Here is a 15,643-nt window from a genome sequence, read left to right on the forward strand (position 1 = left end):
CATGAAGGCGGTCGGGCTTCGACCTAGTAGTCCAGTCCTACCTTCCGTACGCTTCCGTGGATGAAGGGATTCCGCAGGGGAAATGGAGAATTTCGTGGCTGTGCGAGCTCCAACAGGTTTGTTCACGGCACTCGCCGAACGGGCAGACATCACGGCCATCCTTTCGACCTCCCCTTCAAGCGGTCACACGATTTCTTCCAGAGGCCACAATGCGACCTCGTGGCAAAAAACAGAGCCAGCCACCGACAACATCCTCCACGATCGGAACCGAGTCGATGCCGTGCCCGCCAGGAAGCCGCCATTTTCGTGCTATGTCCCGCCGCGCGACTCTGACAAAGGGATGCGACACTGCATAAATGCATATCCTGCCTCGCGTCGGATATTCATTCTCAGAGGTTTACACCTATTTCTCCAATCCGAGAGCAGGAAAGACATGTCTCCATGTTCATGGGGGAATTCAGGTGGCACCACCGCCGCCGAAGTCGTGCTGACGCCGCCGCGAACATTCACACGTTGTGATCGCGTCGATATCTGAGATTCCTCGGGTCTGCATGAAGGTCCGCTGGGGCTGGCGTCCGTTCGTTGGGCCACCAGCGGAGCGTCCTGGAAAGGCAGTAGCCAGCGGCATCCCCATCCCCCTCTCTCTCGAGTTCTCATGGGTTCCGCCGCGACAATCTTACGACAGACGGGTGCCGCCGCGAGAAGGCGGCGGCGGATCGCAAACATAGACACACACACACACACATATACTACTCGAGGAATCCGTTCCACCGACTGCCCGCTGGTTTCCTCGCACACAACGAGCGACTTGAACCGACAGCACAACACCTATCTCGACCCGAGTGCAGTCCTTACTGGTGGTACACGGGCTGCGGCGGATACTGGCCAAACGGGATGGCCGACGCCGCCGGCCGGCTGTATGGCGAAGGCGCTTCGTCGTAGTAGTCGTATCTTGCGTCGAACTCGCCCGTCGTCATGTGGTGGGGCACGTGGTGGTGATGCAGGCGCTGGGTTGCAGCGCCGTGTTTGTGATCGTACAACATGGGCGCCGAGTCGGTGGTGTACGACGCCGAATACGACGTTGGTGACGAGTACAAAGGGTACGCTCCGTCGCGCGATGGAAACTGCGGTCGATATGCCCCCGAATCGTCTCTCCGCAGCGCGCCGAGCGGCGAACCGCCAGCACGGAGAAGGCTGCCGGTAGGTGTGTGGGACGGAAACTTGTATCGCTGGTGATCGTCGTACTCGTACAGGTCGCGCGGCGTGTGTTGCTGGGACGGCGGGTGGTGTAGTCCGTGGTGTGCGAGGTGGGGCGACGATGACGGGTGGTGGAGGTGATGGTGGTGGTGGCCGTAAGACACGTTCGGGGTGTACAAGGTGGCGCTGTCGTGCGGTGCGTCCCACACGGGGGGTTTGAACTTGTCACCGACCATGGGCATGCGGTTCTCGTCTTCCTTCCACAGGTGCAAGTCGGGCCCGGGATGTTTCATTGCTTTCTTCGTTTCGAGGAGGCGGAGTTTCTCGTTGCGGCGCTTTGCATCGAGCTTCTTCTGGTGCGCGCACGCTTTCGTTCGGTGGAACTCACACAGTGTGTGCATCGTGCCGTTCTTCTTGGTCGCGCGCGGCTGCTTGCACTTGCCGTGGCTGTACCGGCACGTCTGGAGCTCCGTCATGCCGCCGACCAGGTCCAAATTCGAAAATGACTTCGCCACTCGCCTCCCGTTTCGTCCAATCACATGGCCGGGTCTGATTAGTACGCAAAGTTCAAGATCGGCCACGGACTTCGAAACCAGGCACAGTCGGGGGGGCGATGCCCCCCCCCGCATCGTCCCGCGGACAAGAGCGTCCCGATCGTGGCGCGCGCCGACGTCGCGTCCCCGTTCGGCGGGATCGCGGGCCAAGTCGTGGGGTCCGCCGCGACCGAACCCAGCAAGGCGCTCCAGGGCGGCCAAGTGTTCTCAGACGGTGGCACTGCCGCGGAGTATACATTTCTCAAGGTGTGCGCCACCACCCGATCTGAACGAAGAAGGGAGGAAGGACGTCGACCGCATGGCGGACGATGTGCTGGTGGCGGCGACGGCGGCGGCACCCGGAATAGATGTATGGCTGTGCCCCCCCACCCCCAGCTGTCTTTGCCCCGGCCTGAGTATTGTGGTACGCGTGGTGGACTCTGTTGGCTCTGCCGGAGTTCGTCGGGATGGGGGAGGCCTAATGCGTGGCCGTCCTCCATCCTGCGAAGGATGGCACGAACGATCGCGCCATGCTGCCGCCGTGGCTCGCGATGTTGGGGTCGTCGCGACGTGCCGGCGAACGTGTTTCGGCTCGCGACCATGTCGAACGCCTTATTCGGGTGTGGCATCTGATATAGAGTCTCTTGGTGGCTACTGCGTCACGACGACAAGGACAGAGAAACAAGTCTCTGCGCGGTGGGCCCGCAGAGATAGATTCCCCATGACGTCGTCAACCGGGGCTGCGCCGACAGGTAGCGGCCGTGTCGACGGGCGATGAGGAATCGGTCCGTTGATGCGGCAGTGTGCAATGCATGGTCACGTTGAGAGGCTTTGACGCGTTGTTTTCGGTCGGGTACATGATCACGGGGTCGAGCTGGTCTCGAGGACGTGCGGCAGCCAGGACATTGGACCCGCTCCTTTGGTCCACATGTGTATGCCCTTGACGCATGGTCGTCCCACGAGATTGACGCCGCCAGCAGGGGGGCTCTGACGGGGCCGCATCGAGGCCGCAAGAGGATGTGGCGCCGTAAGAATTGGTCGTGTATCTGAGTTCTATCGATATCAGACCAGCTGGCACACGATGTTCAGAAGGCGAAGCGCAGATGGGTAAGCTGAGGATGTCGGTGGCATTCGGTTTGCGCATGCACAGGGGGGGGCAGCAATGTCGTATGGCGTCGGCATATCGCGTCCAGGCGCCATTCGAACGCACGGAGGACTGGGGCGGCAGCGAGCTCGGCACCCCTGCGGCATCCTTTTCTCGATCCGATACACACCACGTGTGGTACAACCGTCAACGCGGTGGCGACGAGGGCATCGCGGGCAAAACCCCGTCGAGCGAGACGGAGCGAAAGATGAGCTAGCCGCGTGCACGTGGTCATGATGCCCGTCCGCCGTCGTGGGAATTCGCCCCGAAACACCACCACGCACAACTACTTGTTGGCGTCACTCGGTTCGACGTGCTCCGAAAGGGAGGCGCATACACGGATTGCGCAGAACGCCTGGTAGGGCGAGAACCGGCGTCGCCAACCAAGGGGGTGCAGCCCCCTTCCCGGTGACCACTTGCGACAAACGCTCGGTCGATCGTGCCCGAGTTTGATCACCACGACTAGGTGTGGAAGGGCGATGTCGCCTTGCTTGAATTCGGGCCAAAACCACTCCGGAATCGACCTCACAATGTCGGCCCTGGGTGGTACACAGTTGTTGCAGCAGCACGACGACGGCGCACCTTCTCCCGGCCACTGGAGCGTCCGCACCTTTGAAAGAGCCCACCCATTGCGCGGGCAAACGGACCCCGAGATACATATTGCTAAAGATGTACCACCCACTTTATCAGGAGGAAAAATCGGTCATGTCCCCTGATTATGGGGGAGTCACGCCGATGGCAAATCAAACGACTGGACAACTCAGATACCACTTGCTCGCCCAAGACAGCCAAGGGGGTCGACGTTGCGCCCCCACGGTGCTCAGTTCTGTCGTCATTTCGACGGGACGGGTGCTGGAACGATGTGTGGTGAAGGGTGCAGCCATGTCACCAAGCGAAGTGTGATGGCGGATCTGAGATTCCACCAACAGGGAACCCACACCATGTGGCACTCCTGGTGTAGATGAGTGACCTTGGGGGGGGATTCAAGGCTGGGGGGTTCATTGCATGCATGGCACGGATGACGATGACGTCTGCAGGAGGTGGCGTTCTGGATGGCAACTGCATGCGCATGGCAGAGCCCATGACAACCTGTGATGGAAAGCCCACATCGGGCAGAGGTAGGATGCAAAGTAAACGCTGAAGCGTTGGGGCAGAGTGCGGCGCAATCGACACGTATGGTCGAAACAAACGACAGTCGTCACTATGTATAGAGGGAGGGGGCGAGCCGTGTGGCAAACACATCGACGCTGCGATTTCGCCACGTAGAGGGCTCGACTTCATGTGCAAAGTGCAGTGGAGCCATGCAGGTCGTCGCCTGACCATGTCATGGTACATACACCCCCTTGAGAGGCTTCTTCCCTTTCCGCAAAACCTGCAAACTGCGTGAAGTTTGTGAGAAACAGAGTGAGGCCCCATCGCTTGGGGTAGTGTGTTGATCTTATTCTCCAGCCATGACGGGGGGGACATCGCTGCATGGGAGGCTGGCGGAAGACGTCGGTGAGCACAACGTTTCTCTCGATTCCCCTGTCGAGTTTTCATGGGGGGAAGACGTGGCCAAATCATCCGTGGAGGGGACGCCTCCATGCGTGCATCCCAAATCTTTCTTCCGGGCATGTGTGGCGGGGAATAAATCCATGCTTTGAATGATCTGGAGGCCACGACTCGCCCCGTTGTCAGAGACGTTTGGAATGCTGCGTCTCCCTCGCGATAGTGGTGCATGTCGCATCGACCATGCCCCCCCCCTTGTGTCGACAAAAGTCTTCGTGCAGAATCTTCCCAGGCGAGTGCGGAAGCAAGTACGTGATCGTTTCGAACCCGCGGTGGGGGTGGTCGGGGAACCCCCCCCCCGGTATCGCCACGTGGAATTCGTCAGCATTAGGAACGGGTCCAGTCGCCGGAGCATGCGGTGTCCGATGGATCGGGGGACTTGGTAGAGGATTAGTACACTTCAACGAACAGTTAATTCTTTGCATTTCTACCAATGAGATTGAGCAAACCTGCTAGTCTTTCCCATTTCCACCAATCACATTCATGATATGTGCTATGTAAATTGTTACTTCGAAGTACCATAGTATACATACCCGTATGCTAATTGCCAAGACTTCGACATTGCATTAGCGCGACTCTGGAAAAACTCGTCATGCGGGGCTAAATTTCATGCAATTTTCGTTGGTTTTTATCCGAAAACTGTTTGCGCCATAGAAGTGAAACGAATTACACAAAATTCAGACAGATTTGTCCCAATTTCCTGGATTTGGAACATTGGAGCGTTCCAGCCGACGAGGGAGAGTCTTGTGTCTGGAGCACGCCGCTCCGCCACACCGACGTTGCATGCCAGTGCGACTGGACGAAGTGGATGCGGTACGTCTTGTCCCCGACAACGCCTTCTACGCGCACTCAGGACGCCGGGCTCTAGCCACGGAAGACCTGGTGACCTAGCGTGGTAGGTTGGACGCATCCTGCCGTGACGACGCACACCAAGCCAATCGTCTCCCGCAACATGTCGTTCCAAACGTGATGGTCGAGCGTCACGTGATGGTCCATCCGGCGGCGTATTTCGAGCCCGATGCCTGCTCCAAGATGGTGTTCCACCGATGCCACCTCCCTTGCACGTGGCACAAGCAGGATGTGGCCGAGACCGTCACCTACGCGGGCTCGTTATGGTTCGTCGTTGCACACAAAATTGCTGGATCTCTGAAGGCGTCATGGCAACTGGAGCCCATCGGACAAATGGCATACATGTTGGTGGTGGGGGAGGACGCTTTGGTTGGCGCCGCGGCGATCGCGTCATGGCTCGGACCTAATCTCGGCCTTCGAGGAGGATGTTCGGCCGAGTTTGAAATTCCTAAATGGGAATTTCCTCCTAATTAGGACTATTTTGGAATTTTGTGGTCAAGCAGCAGGGGCACTCCCACGACCGACAATGGCGGAGTCGTCGCCACTGTCGCCGTCCGAGATGACGCGGCTCAGAGAGAAGCGCGAGAGGCACAAGAAGGCCAAGGCAGATCCTTTTGCTCCGCTCGACGAGCTGCTGGAGCGCTTGCTGGAGAAGCACATTGATCCGAGTATCGTGGCACAAACTGCGCAATGGATGGCCGCGCACGACGCGTTCTCGTTACAAGTCCAGATCAAGCTTCGGGCATTTGCGCTCAGCGACCGCACCAAGTCCTTCAACCACAAAGTCATGCTGTTTTACGTCCTTCACGAGTTCCTCAAGATCGGCGCACCAGTCGTGGATACAGATGCCCCCCCGTCTCGGAAACAGCCTCGCCTGTCCACATCGTTCGACGCTGTCCGCCGCACGCGCCACGTGGAATGGATGGCAACAGTTGAACATATCCTCCACGCGTGCGTGCGAGAATCATATCGCGACATGAAGCCCGTGGAAGAACACAGGAAGAAGCTGCTCAAGACGTTGGCGCGGTGGGACGAGCTGGGAATCTACCGAGGGAAGCTGAAGGAGTGGAAAAAAATTGTCCTCGGTGAAATCAAGGTCCGGAAAGCACCCCAGCGGATCCTGCAAGACGTCGTGAACCCCCACGACAAGGAAGGGCTCGACCTCCGGCGCGAACTTCACCGCGGCAACATCGCGTGGTTCTATGAGCCGACCGAGTTCCGATCGCCGCGTGCCAAACTGCGCCACTGGCGGTTCACTGGTGTTGCTTTCATCGATACACTGGGGCGGTGTCTTGGCCTAGAAGCGCACATTGTGGTCGCCGCGATGAGCTATTACCAAACGCTGTTCAAGCGAGGGTTCTATGCCAAGGAGCGTTTCAAGATGGCGGCGGCCGCGCTATTCCTGTCGGCCAAGGCATCTAGCCAGCGCATGAAGCTGCTGCGCATGGTGCACGTCATGCATTACGTCCTGGAGGTATGCTCGCCCTCGTCTGTACCAAAAGATAGAGTTATGGTAGACGCCCCTCGTCACTGGCGACGAGGAGAAAGAAGAAATTGAACGGCTGCATTTACTCCACTACGAGCTCCAAGTCCTGCAAGGCATCGAGTTCAACCTGACGATAGCTTTGCCGTATGACGCGTTTGCGGCGGTCGCACCCGACTTTCCATCGACGGTGAAGGATGCTGCCCAAGTCATTCTGAAAGACATGTACATGCGCGAGGGTATGTGCACGGCATGGACTCATGCGTGCTGGTAGATATTGGACCAAAATGTGCATCGAATTCCCGGCGAAAACCCTCGCGACGGCTGCATGGTACATCGCGACCGCTGCCGCCGACCCCAAGGCAACTCGCAAGCTCAAACTGGACAAGGTCCTCGAACACGGTAAGAAGTCGCGGCCTTTTGCAAGCGCTTGGTGTTTGTCTTGCCTGTCTTGGTGGCCACTTGCTTGACGACCGCCACGGCTCCGTGGGATATGGCATTCATGTCGAGGATGGTTCGAAGGGCGTTGAAAGTCGTGCACGTTGGGTGTATTGGGACGTGTTGTGGTCCAGGTTGTGCGTTGAAATGCACGCACGGGATGGCCGCATGACGTTTGGTCGATCCTCTGCGTGGCAGCGTTGGTGTGGCATGTCTTTGCGTTCGCCCGGTTGAGCTGACGGCAGCCCGCGCGCCTAGACTGCGACTTGATTCAAGACTATTACACGGAATGCAAAGAGTGGAGAGGTAGCCAGCTCATGGAATTCGACGCGCGAACGGTATCGGACGATGACTTGGATCGGTACTTGACGGCGCAGCGCGGCGGTCTCTCGGTCCCACCTGCCTCGATCGAGAATCCGAGAGAACTGACGAGTCTCAAGCCGGCCGAGGTACGCAACAATGTCCGGAAACCAACTGCGCGGTGTGTGTTGTGTGCTCATGCGGTATGCAGCTGGAACGAATGGGCGAAGTGCGCCTGGTTGGAAAATCGCCCCACGACGCGGCCGAAACCCGGCGCAACCGACATCATCGGGATCGCCGATCCAGCAGCTACGACCCCCGGTCTCGAGAACGTCGCCGAAGCAAGTCCCGCGATCGGCGCGACTACAGGAGCAGCGACCGCGGCCGGACGTGGAAGAATGGAAAGGCCCCGTCGTTGCGCAACAGCCAAGACAGACATCACAAACCACCCTACCGGTCCTCGCGGCGACGATCTCGTTCCAACGACTCGACAGAAGACCGACGTGGCGCGAAGAAGCGGGCGCGAAGCGGTAGCAGCAGTCGACGGCGCGGCGGGTCACCCGACTCGACCGAACATCATCACGACTCGCGCAAAGACAAACGATAACCAACCAGACTCATTATTGAGGTCTTGGAGTGCACCCCCACTCGTCGTGTCAGTGGGGGCGTCGGCGGGGAGTACGCGAGAAGGCCGCGTACGCGCCTGGGCAGAGCGCTGCAAGTTGCAGGGAGGGGCTGCGAGCGTACCGACGAAATGTCTGAGGCCATGCTATCAGGGCGGTGCGATTTGACGAGTTGCGCGATGTGCGCTGATGATGTATCGGGGTGTGGCCGCGTTGAACGGAGCAGTGTAGTCATCCGTCCACGGTTGATGCCGGTAGCTACAGAAGTAGTCTTGAGAGCCGCAACTCGCACGTGTGGTGTCGAATGTGTGGCGATCGTGCTGTACATGCGGCAGTTGTTCGTGTCGCCGCGGCAATCGACGCACTCTGCCATGCATGATGGTGTTTAGCGCACGAGAAGGACTGCGGCCGGCCCACCGCCAACGCGACCAGCGTTTCCTGCAAGCGCCGATGCCCTCGCGAGTGCCATGCGTCGGTACACCTCCAACCACGATTCCACCGAGCGGGGCGACGAAACCCTCCGTTGCATTACGCTTTTTGCTGAAACGGATACAAGAGGCGGACCGTCCACGCTGCAATCTGCTCCTTCGTCATGACGACGACAGCACTCTTGACGACGGTGTTCACGAGCTGGGCATGGCATCCTTGAAAGAGCGCCGCCGCCCCGCCGTTCTTCCACGTTCGATCGAGAACTTGGACCATCGAGAGCGACGCGTGCTCGTTGGCATTCTCCGCGGCCTGCATGAGCACTTTGGCCCGAATGACTGGATACGTCACGATTGTTGCAATCGATTTGGCCAGAGCGGCCAGCACAAACGCCTCGATGGCCGACAGGTCGCGCGCGACGTACACCTTGAGCCGGTCGAAGATGGTGTAGAAGATGGACGGGTTCGATACGAGCACGAGGGACGGAAGGTAGCCTTTCCACAGGGACAAGATCCCGTGCTCGTGATACATGCTTCGAAGCAGCGTCAGTGACGATGGGGACGACTGTGCCTTGGCAGCCGTCTGGATGCGAGTTGAGATAACGTCCAAGGGAAGTGTGATCGTCATGTTGATCGCGCCGGCCGCGGCGCCAATCGCGAGTGTCGCCGACGTCGTCAACGGCCCGCGGGACTTTTCGTACGCTGCTTTTAGCCACGCATACCAATAAAAGTAGAAAAAGTTGGAGAGCACCTGGACGACGAACGTCGCAGCACGGTGAATCGATCGCATCGAGCCCACAACCAACATACCGTGTGCGCAGCCTTGGGTCCCAGCCCAGAGAAGAGTCCGTTTACGCCTTCGTCCACCCAGATCGACCGAAGCAGCGCAAGTGTACTTTCACCTTTCTTGGTCGTGTGTGTGTCGGCCTGGCGCTTGGTCTTGGCAACGTCCAGCGGAAACAACGCGAGGCAAGCGAAGAGCGCGCCCAACGACCCCGACTATGCAGAGAACACCATGAGAGCACCTATCTTTCACCAAGGGACTAGGCCCACGACTGACCGACGCTTCCACCAACGCGTTGTCCATCGCGGCGGCTCAACGGGCGGTCGTCGTCGTTCGTGGAAGCTGTGGAGGTTTCGTCAACAAAGCGATTTGCTTGGGTTTCGGAATCTTGTTGTTTGATTGGCTATCGGCATGAAATCATTGTCTCTGATTGGTCGAACGATTCGGACAATTTGCCAAAAAACGAATCCGAATTTCGTAAATCTTGCAGACTTGTGATGCAAGGTCAGCCAAGGGAATTCGACGGTGGGCACCGCGCGGGACTGCGCGGTCGCCCATTCCGTCAGACAGCGACATGGAAGGGGGGAATGGAATACTTCTGCCGGAGCCGTGTGCGCCAAGCACCCCTCCAGCTGATTCTTGCGACGAGCATTACCGGAGCGAAGTCGACGATTCCAACACATGGTTCGATTGCCGCTGGAGCGCAGCACCCCGCTCGTGTCTCACAACTCCTGACACACGGGTGCGGGATTTTGGTGCCTCTAGTCTCGTTCATGCGGCAACGGGTCTCGCTTCCCGCCTTGGGATTCGATAGGGAGTCCGCCGCCAGCGGCGACGTCGACCTCGGCCGGTCGTCGTCCGCACCTCGTCATGTCCTAGCCAGCGCTCGGTCCCAAGGTCGCAGCAGCGGGAGCCGTCGAACATGCCCTCTTGGAACACGATCGACGTTTCCAATCCCACTCTTCTTAATGTATATCTGGGGCATTCCAGCGCTCGAGACGATGCACGGCCATCCAACTCCCAAACGTTCTCCGCATCGGCGATCGCAGCGCTGGCGCGATGCGCGACGAGTCCTCGTGTGGCTCGACCAGCGTGGCCAGCGCTAGCTCGAGCGAGTCGTTTGGTGCCGCGTGTAGTCGAACTAACTAGTCTACGGATGCGAAGCCCATCCCCTTCCAGCTCCTGCTTCTGTGTCAAGTACTAGCTGCGGCCGCGGGAGGAGCAAGGAGCGGGTACGACCCAGCCGCACGCAGACACAGCCTCGTCGGCACGTCCGCAGAGCCCAACGGGGTTTTGTGTAAGGCCAGCAAGTGCAAGGGGATGTTGCCGGCAACAGTTGGCTTGGAAATCCACACAGGCGACATGGAGGCCAGCGCAGTTACCAACGCCGTCTCCAACAAGCAGCGCGGCCGCCGACGTCGTGACTCATTTCGGAATTCTTGAAGAGCATGAAGACGGCGCGCCGCCTGCAATGCCCAGCCGCCAACTTCCCGCTGCCGCCCAACTACTTTGACACACAGGCCCTGGATGCCACGACCCACGACACAATCCTCCACATTGCACGGACGTGCAGCGCCCAGCTCGTCGACACCGTCCACGCGATGGACGACCTCCTCGTGTACGCGATGCACACAGACGCCGCGTCCCAGCGCCGCATGAAGCTCGTCCTTGGCAAGGACGGCTACGATGCGTCGCTGGCGTGCATGGCTGGCCACATGCAGTTTCATGCACCGTTGGTCGCGGTGGCGTCGTTCTTTCGAGCAGAGTGCCTCAGCCGCGCGGCCAACGATGGCCTGGTCGTCGATGGTCAGACCCTGTACACACTTGCGGCACCGACGCTGGACGCCCCCCTCCAGTACACCACGATCAAATGGGTAGCGCACAAGTTGCCGTCGGGCCGCCATCGCGACTACTGCTACCTCGAGGTTCGCACGCATGCCATGGCCGCTCCCACCTCACTGGCCATCCACCGCTACTCTAGAGCCACCGAGCATTCATCGATCCCAAGTCGTCCAGGCGGGGCTGGCTGCGTGTGCTCCATTCGTTGGACGTCCCTGCGTGCCCGCCACTCCCGTCGTCGTCGGGCGTGAAGCGGTCCAAGTGGTTTCGGTCCGGCCATGTCTTGCTTGAGAATGCCGGGTCCGGGTTGCTCGATTGCTACGCCATGCTCACCGTCCCTACCGACCTTGCGCCGACCGCGCACGAGCACCACTCGATGAGCTTCATGCGGTCGTGGGTGACGCAGGTTATGGCTGTGCCGAACGTCTTGCTCACCCGACGCCTCGCGACCAAATCCCTCGTGCCCACCGACGCGCTCCGGCCCAAGGACTCGGTCAAGTCGTGCATGCTGTGCACGGCGCGGTTCCGCTTGTTCAGCTCCAAGCACCACTGTCGGGCATGTGGCCACATCGTGTGCTCGAAATGCCACATCACGTGGACGATGGCGACGCTGCGCATCTGTCTTCGATGCGCCGACAGCAACACGACCAAGTCATGTGCGTGCGACTCGTTCCTGATGACCCATGGACGCTCCACTGTGGCGTCCTGCGGCCGCCACCGGGACGGCGAGCTCTCGACACTGTCCAACAGCGACGTGCTCGAGCCAGCATCGTGTCCAGAGCCGATGCCGCGCGAGAGCTCCGACTTGACCAAATCGAGGTCGTCGGCCCGGCTCGGCGCATTGTCCATCGAGCCCTCGTGTCCCCGCGTCCCCATCAATTACGACCACGTGTTTGATATGTCCGTGCTGCAGCAGCCGCCACCGACCCAGGATTCAGCGGCGAGCCACCGCATCGTCGACAAGCCCGAGTTGTCCATCCCGCTGTCTCGTTCGGAAGACGACCGGTCGAGCTTCTCGGAAGCAATTGTCGACGTCGATGCATTGCTGCTCAAGTCGCGGCGGCGAGCACATTCGTCGCTCGAGCTTCCGTCGACTCATGCCGACAACGTTGTCGCGCTCCACGATCTCCTTGAACAACTCTACGACGGCAAGAGCGACGCCGTCCAGAGCGTCTACCGCGATCTCGTCGCCTAATACAACACGACCTCCATCCTCCTCTCTCTCTCCCACCGACTCCCTACTGGAAAACGCAATCGGGTCGAAACAGCACAAGAGGGTTGCAAGGTCGCGATCGCTCTGCAGACCTTGTGCATGGCACGCAAACATTACCGGTGACTTGGACTGCGGCACCGTTGCCAGCGGGTCCGGGGCGAGGGCGGCGACGACTGCATACGGACGAGGCTAGACGGGGGAGGGCATCGTGGCACAGCGATTGAGAGCATGGATCGAGAATCCGCGTGGCGAATTCCGGGGTCGTTTTTTGTGGTGTCGAGCCGCGTGCCTGGAATGGCGAGGCACAAGCGATGCATGTGGCCCCATGCGGCTCGGGATGGGCCGCGCCATGGCAATTGGATGCGATATGCGCGCAGCATATGCAACATGCGTCGACATCGCGATCCCGTTCTGGACCGTTGGCAGCGACGGATCGATGCGATCGGTCAGGCAACGGCGATGGCCAGTGCGCCACCTCCCGACCCACCGCCACAACCTGCCAAACACGCGCTGGCCGCATCCGTTGCTCGGCCTCCGCGGACAAGGGCGAACAGACTCGCGATGACGCGTGGGGCACGCAATCCATTGCTTGGACACATCAACCACACGGCGCGTGCCTGGCAAGATGAATGGGGGGGGTGCGATGAGCGCTACAGCTGCGCTGTGTTGAGTGGCTGCGGCACAAGTGCACGATCCTGCGGTGCTTCGTGCGTGCGTAAGCTATCATCCTCCTGCACCATCTATATAGTACACGAAAACAAAATTTACCCCCATGCGACGGCGTCGTCCTGGTCAGTGACCAGCCGCAAGCACACACACACACATACACCCACACGTCCAGCGGGGCCATAGACAAGCAGCCAGGGGTCGCGTGCGGTGCGGCGAGCATCTCGTTCGCCCACGCCGCCGCCGCCGACCGGACGCCTCACGGCTGTTTGCCTCGGCGAGATGGTGCAGGTCTGCTACGGCGATCTCTGCGGATCTCGTGCCACGACCACGCTTGCATCATCTTTACTACAAATATGAAGTATAATCGGATGTGCGACGAGGATCGGGCCAACATGGACCTGGGTCTCTGTCGGGGTATTTTCATTTGATGCAAGTATACTGTGTCGCCGGCCCTCCTTTCCTCCACATGGTCGCGTATTCTCGGCAGGTCCCCTTCAACGTCCTGGCCATTTTGCAACACGAGGAGCTGCGATGGCACCGCCGGCGCAAGTGACGCTGCCGCTCCCGACCAACTTCTTTCACACCAAGGCGCTGGATGCAAGGACACAGCAGAGCCTGCTGCACGCGGCGCAAACGTGCGGCGCGCACCTCGTCCGGAATGCGTACGCGATGGACGACCACGTCGTGTACGCCATGCACACCAACACAACGTCGCAGCGCCGCATGAAAATGACGCTCGGCAAGGACACTGTCGACCCGACGATCATGTGCATGATCGGTCACACCCAGTTCCATGCCACACTCGACGACATTTCTGCTTTCTTCCGACGAGAGTCGCTCAGTCACGCGTGCCACGACGGCCTCGTCCTCGATTCGCACACCCTGTACACACTCGCAACATCCACGAAGGACGACCCGTTGCGGTATACAGGCGTCCACTGGACCGCCTTCAAGCTGCCGTCGCCGTCCAATGCGTCCCGCGACTTCTGCTACCTTGAGGTAACGACATGCATGGTGTTCTCTTTCGCATGGCTGACCACCATGGCATGCGCAGCACCACAGCGAGTTTACAGACCCCAAGACGTCCAAGCGCGGGTGGCTGCGCGTCCTCCACTCTGTCGACGTACCGGCGTGTCCGTCGCTGCTGGCCCCATGTGGCCTCCACCGCTCGCAATGGTTTCGGTCCGGCCATGTCTTTATCGAGAGCGGGAGCGGCCTCGTCGACTGCTACGCGGTGTTGTCCCTGTCCGGCGACGCGAGTCAGAGCAGCGCGCAGATGAGTTTCATGCGCAAGTGGATCACTCAAGTCATGATCGTTCCCAACTTGTTCCTCTCGCGTCGGCTCGCGTCGTCGCCGCTTGTCTCGGACGACGAGTTGCGCCCCAAGGATTCGGTCAAGGTGTGCATGGTGTGCACGGGCCGCTTCAACTTGTTCAACCAAAAGCATCACTGTCGATTGTGCGGCCACGTGGTGTGCAGCAGCTGCCACATCACGTGGAAAACCCACAAAGACAAAGTTCGGATCTGCGTCAAGTGCGCAGAGAGCGGCGGCGGGACGTCGATGCGGGAGTCGGTCTCGGGCACTTGGAACAGCAGCGTAGCGTCCCGCGGGGGACACCAGCGGCCACCGCCGGTCAAAGAGCAAGCCGATGCCCACTGGCAGCGTGCGAGCTTCTCGTCGGACACCGTCTCGATCACGACCAAGTCGGGATGGTCCGATGACGTTGTCCACCTTGACTGCCTCTCCTTGAGCGCGGCATCGACGGAATGGGACCACCCGATCAAACCCGTCGCCAACTACGACCACTTGTTTGACTTTTCCGTCCTCCGCGCGCCGTCCACGTCGAGCCCGTCCAAGATCGTCTTGTATGCTGAGCCGCCGGAAGCATCGCGCCAAGCCGCGACATCGTCGAGGAAGACGCTGTACAACATCGACTTGTTGGCGGACGTGCCAAAGCCCCTCACGACGCACCACGGCCCCCCAAAGCCCATGGAGACGCCGCCGATCGACATGGCGTCGCTCTCTATCGTGGACGCGAGTGTCCTCAAGAACTCGCACGTGGACGATGCACGTCGGCCATCGACCGACACGAACGTCGCCCTCCACGAACTCCTCGAGCAAATGTACGATGGCAAGTGCGCGATCGTGCAGAGCCTGTACCGGGATCTTGTCGCACAATCGAGTGCGACGTAATGCTAGTTCGAACGTCGTTGTCGCCCATGTGTCGTTGGAAAAGTTTGCCGCATGCCAGAGGCCACACGTGGTGCCGCCTGAGTGCAGCTACGGCAATGGCACCAGGGCTCTTCGTCGCTTCTCCATGCAATGCTCCCGCCAGCATGAAGGAGATGCGCCAAAGTGTGCGGGTCGAATGCTCGGTCAGTGGCGCAGCCGCACATCACAGTTCCGACGAGCCTGGCGACGTTGGACTTTGACCGAGGGTTCTATATGGCCAAGAGCAGCGAGAACGCGAGAAGGTAGGGCCAAAGAGCTGGGTCGCCGTAGCTTCTTTGGGGTGTTTGCCAGCATGGTTTGCGTGAAGCAAAAGGACGCGGATATCCTGCGCCACGACGACGCCCTATTTTGCAGGCCCCTCCCCG

At 59.9% G+C, this 15,643-nt stretch overlaps 5 protein-coding genes across 6 annotated transcripts; 3 read left to right on the forward strand and 2 right to left on the reverse strand.

The window, feature by feature from the left end:
• Positions 1–717: 717 nt before the first annotated feature.
• On the reverse strand, positions 718–1,685 carry H310_04338 (hypothetical protein). The gene has a single exon (XM_008868653.1). The coding sequence runs from the start codon at positions 1,671–1,673 to the stop codon at positions 852–854; it is 822 nt and encodes a 273-aa protein (XP_008866875.1). The 5' UTR covers positions 1,674–1,685; the 3' UTR covers positions 718–851.
• A 4,112-nt stretch (positions 1,686–5,797) lies between these two features.
• On the forward strand, positions 5,798–8,099 carry H310_04339 (hypothetical protein; the record flags this gene model as incomplete). The annotated part of the gene is made up of 5 exons (XM_008868654.1): positions 5,798–6,745; positions 6,789–6,979; positions 7,029–7,156; positions 7,451–7,641; positions 7,704–8,099. The coding sequence occupies 5 exons, from the start codon at positions 5,798–5,800 to the stop codon at positions 8,097–8,099; spliced, it is 1,854 nt and encodes a 617-aa protein (XP_008866876.1).
• H310_04340 lies at positions 8,100–9,735 on the reverse strand. Of its 2 annotated transcripts, XM_008868656.1 has the most exons (4): positions 9,601–9,735; positions 9,351–9,539; positions 8,442–9,291; positions 8,100–8,373 (listed from the first exon to the last, which is right to left on the reverse strand). In XM_008868656.1, the coding sequence occupies exons 1-3, from the start codon at positions 9,625–9,627 to the stop codon at positions 8,644–8,646; spliced, it is 864 nt and encodes a 287-aa protein (XP_008866878.1). In that variant the 5' UTR covers positions 9,628–9,735; the 3' UTR covers positions 8,100–8,373; positions 8,442–8,643. The 2 variants fall into 2 exon arrangements, with proteins under 2 accessions (XP_008866878.1, XP_008866877.1); XM_008868655.1 differs by having other exon boundaries at positions 8,100–9,291.
• A 75-nt stretch (positions 9,736–9,810) lies between these two features.
• On the forward strand, positions 9,811–12,380 carry H310_04341 (hypothetical protein). Its single transcript, XM_008868657.1, has 2 exons — positions 9,811–11,249; positions 11,306–12,380. The coding sequence occupies exons 1-2, from the start codon at positions 10,773–10,775 to the stop codon at positions 12,356–12,358; spliced, it is 1,530 nt and encodes a 509-aa protein (XP_008866879.1). The 5' UTR covers positions 9,811–10,772; the 3' UTR covers positions 12,359–12,380.
• A 1,164-nt stretch (positions 12,381–13,544) lies between these two features.
• H310_04342 (hypothetical protein) lies at positions 13,545–15,526 on the forward strand. Its single transcript, XM_008868658.1, has 2 exons — positions 13,545–14,044; positions 14,100–15,526. The coding sequence occupies exons 1-2, from the start codon at positions 13,577–13,579 to the stop codon at positions 15,237–15,239; spliced, it is 1,608 nt and encodes a 535-aa protein (XP_008866880.1). The 5' UTR covers positions 13,545–13,576; the 3' UTR covers positions 15,240–15,526.
• Positions 15,527–15,643: the final 117 nt, after the last annotated feature.

The sequence above is a fragment of the Aphanomyces invadans genome, assembly GCF_000520115.1.
Source record: "Aphanomyces invadans strain NJM9701 unplaced genomic scaffold supercont1.7, whole genome shotgun sequence".
In the NCBI taxonomy this organism is placed as follows: domain Eukaryota; phylum Oomycota; class Saprolegniomycetes; order Saprolegniales; family Verrucalvaceae; genus Aphanomyces; species Aphanomyces invadans.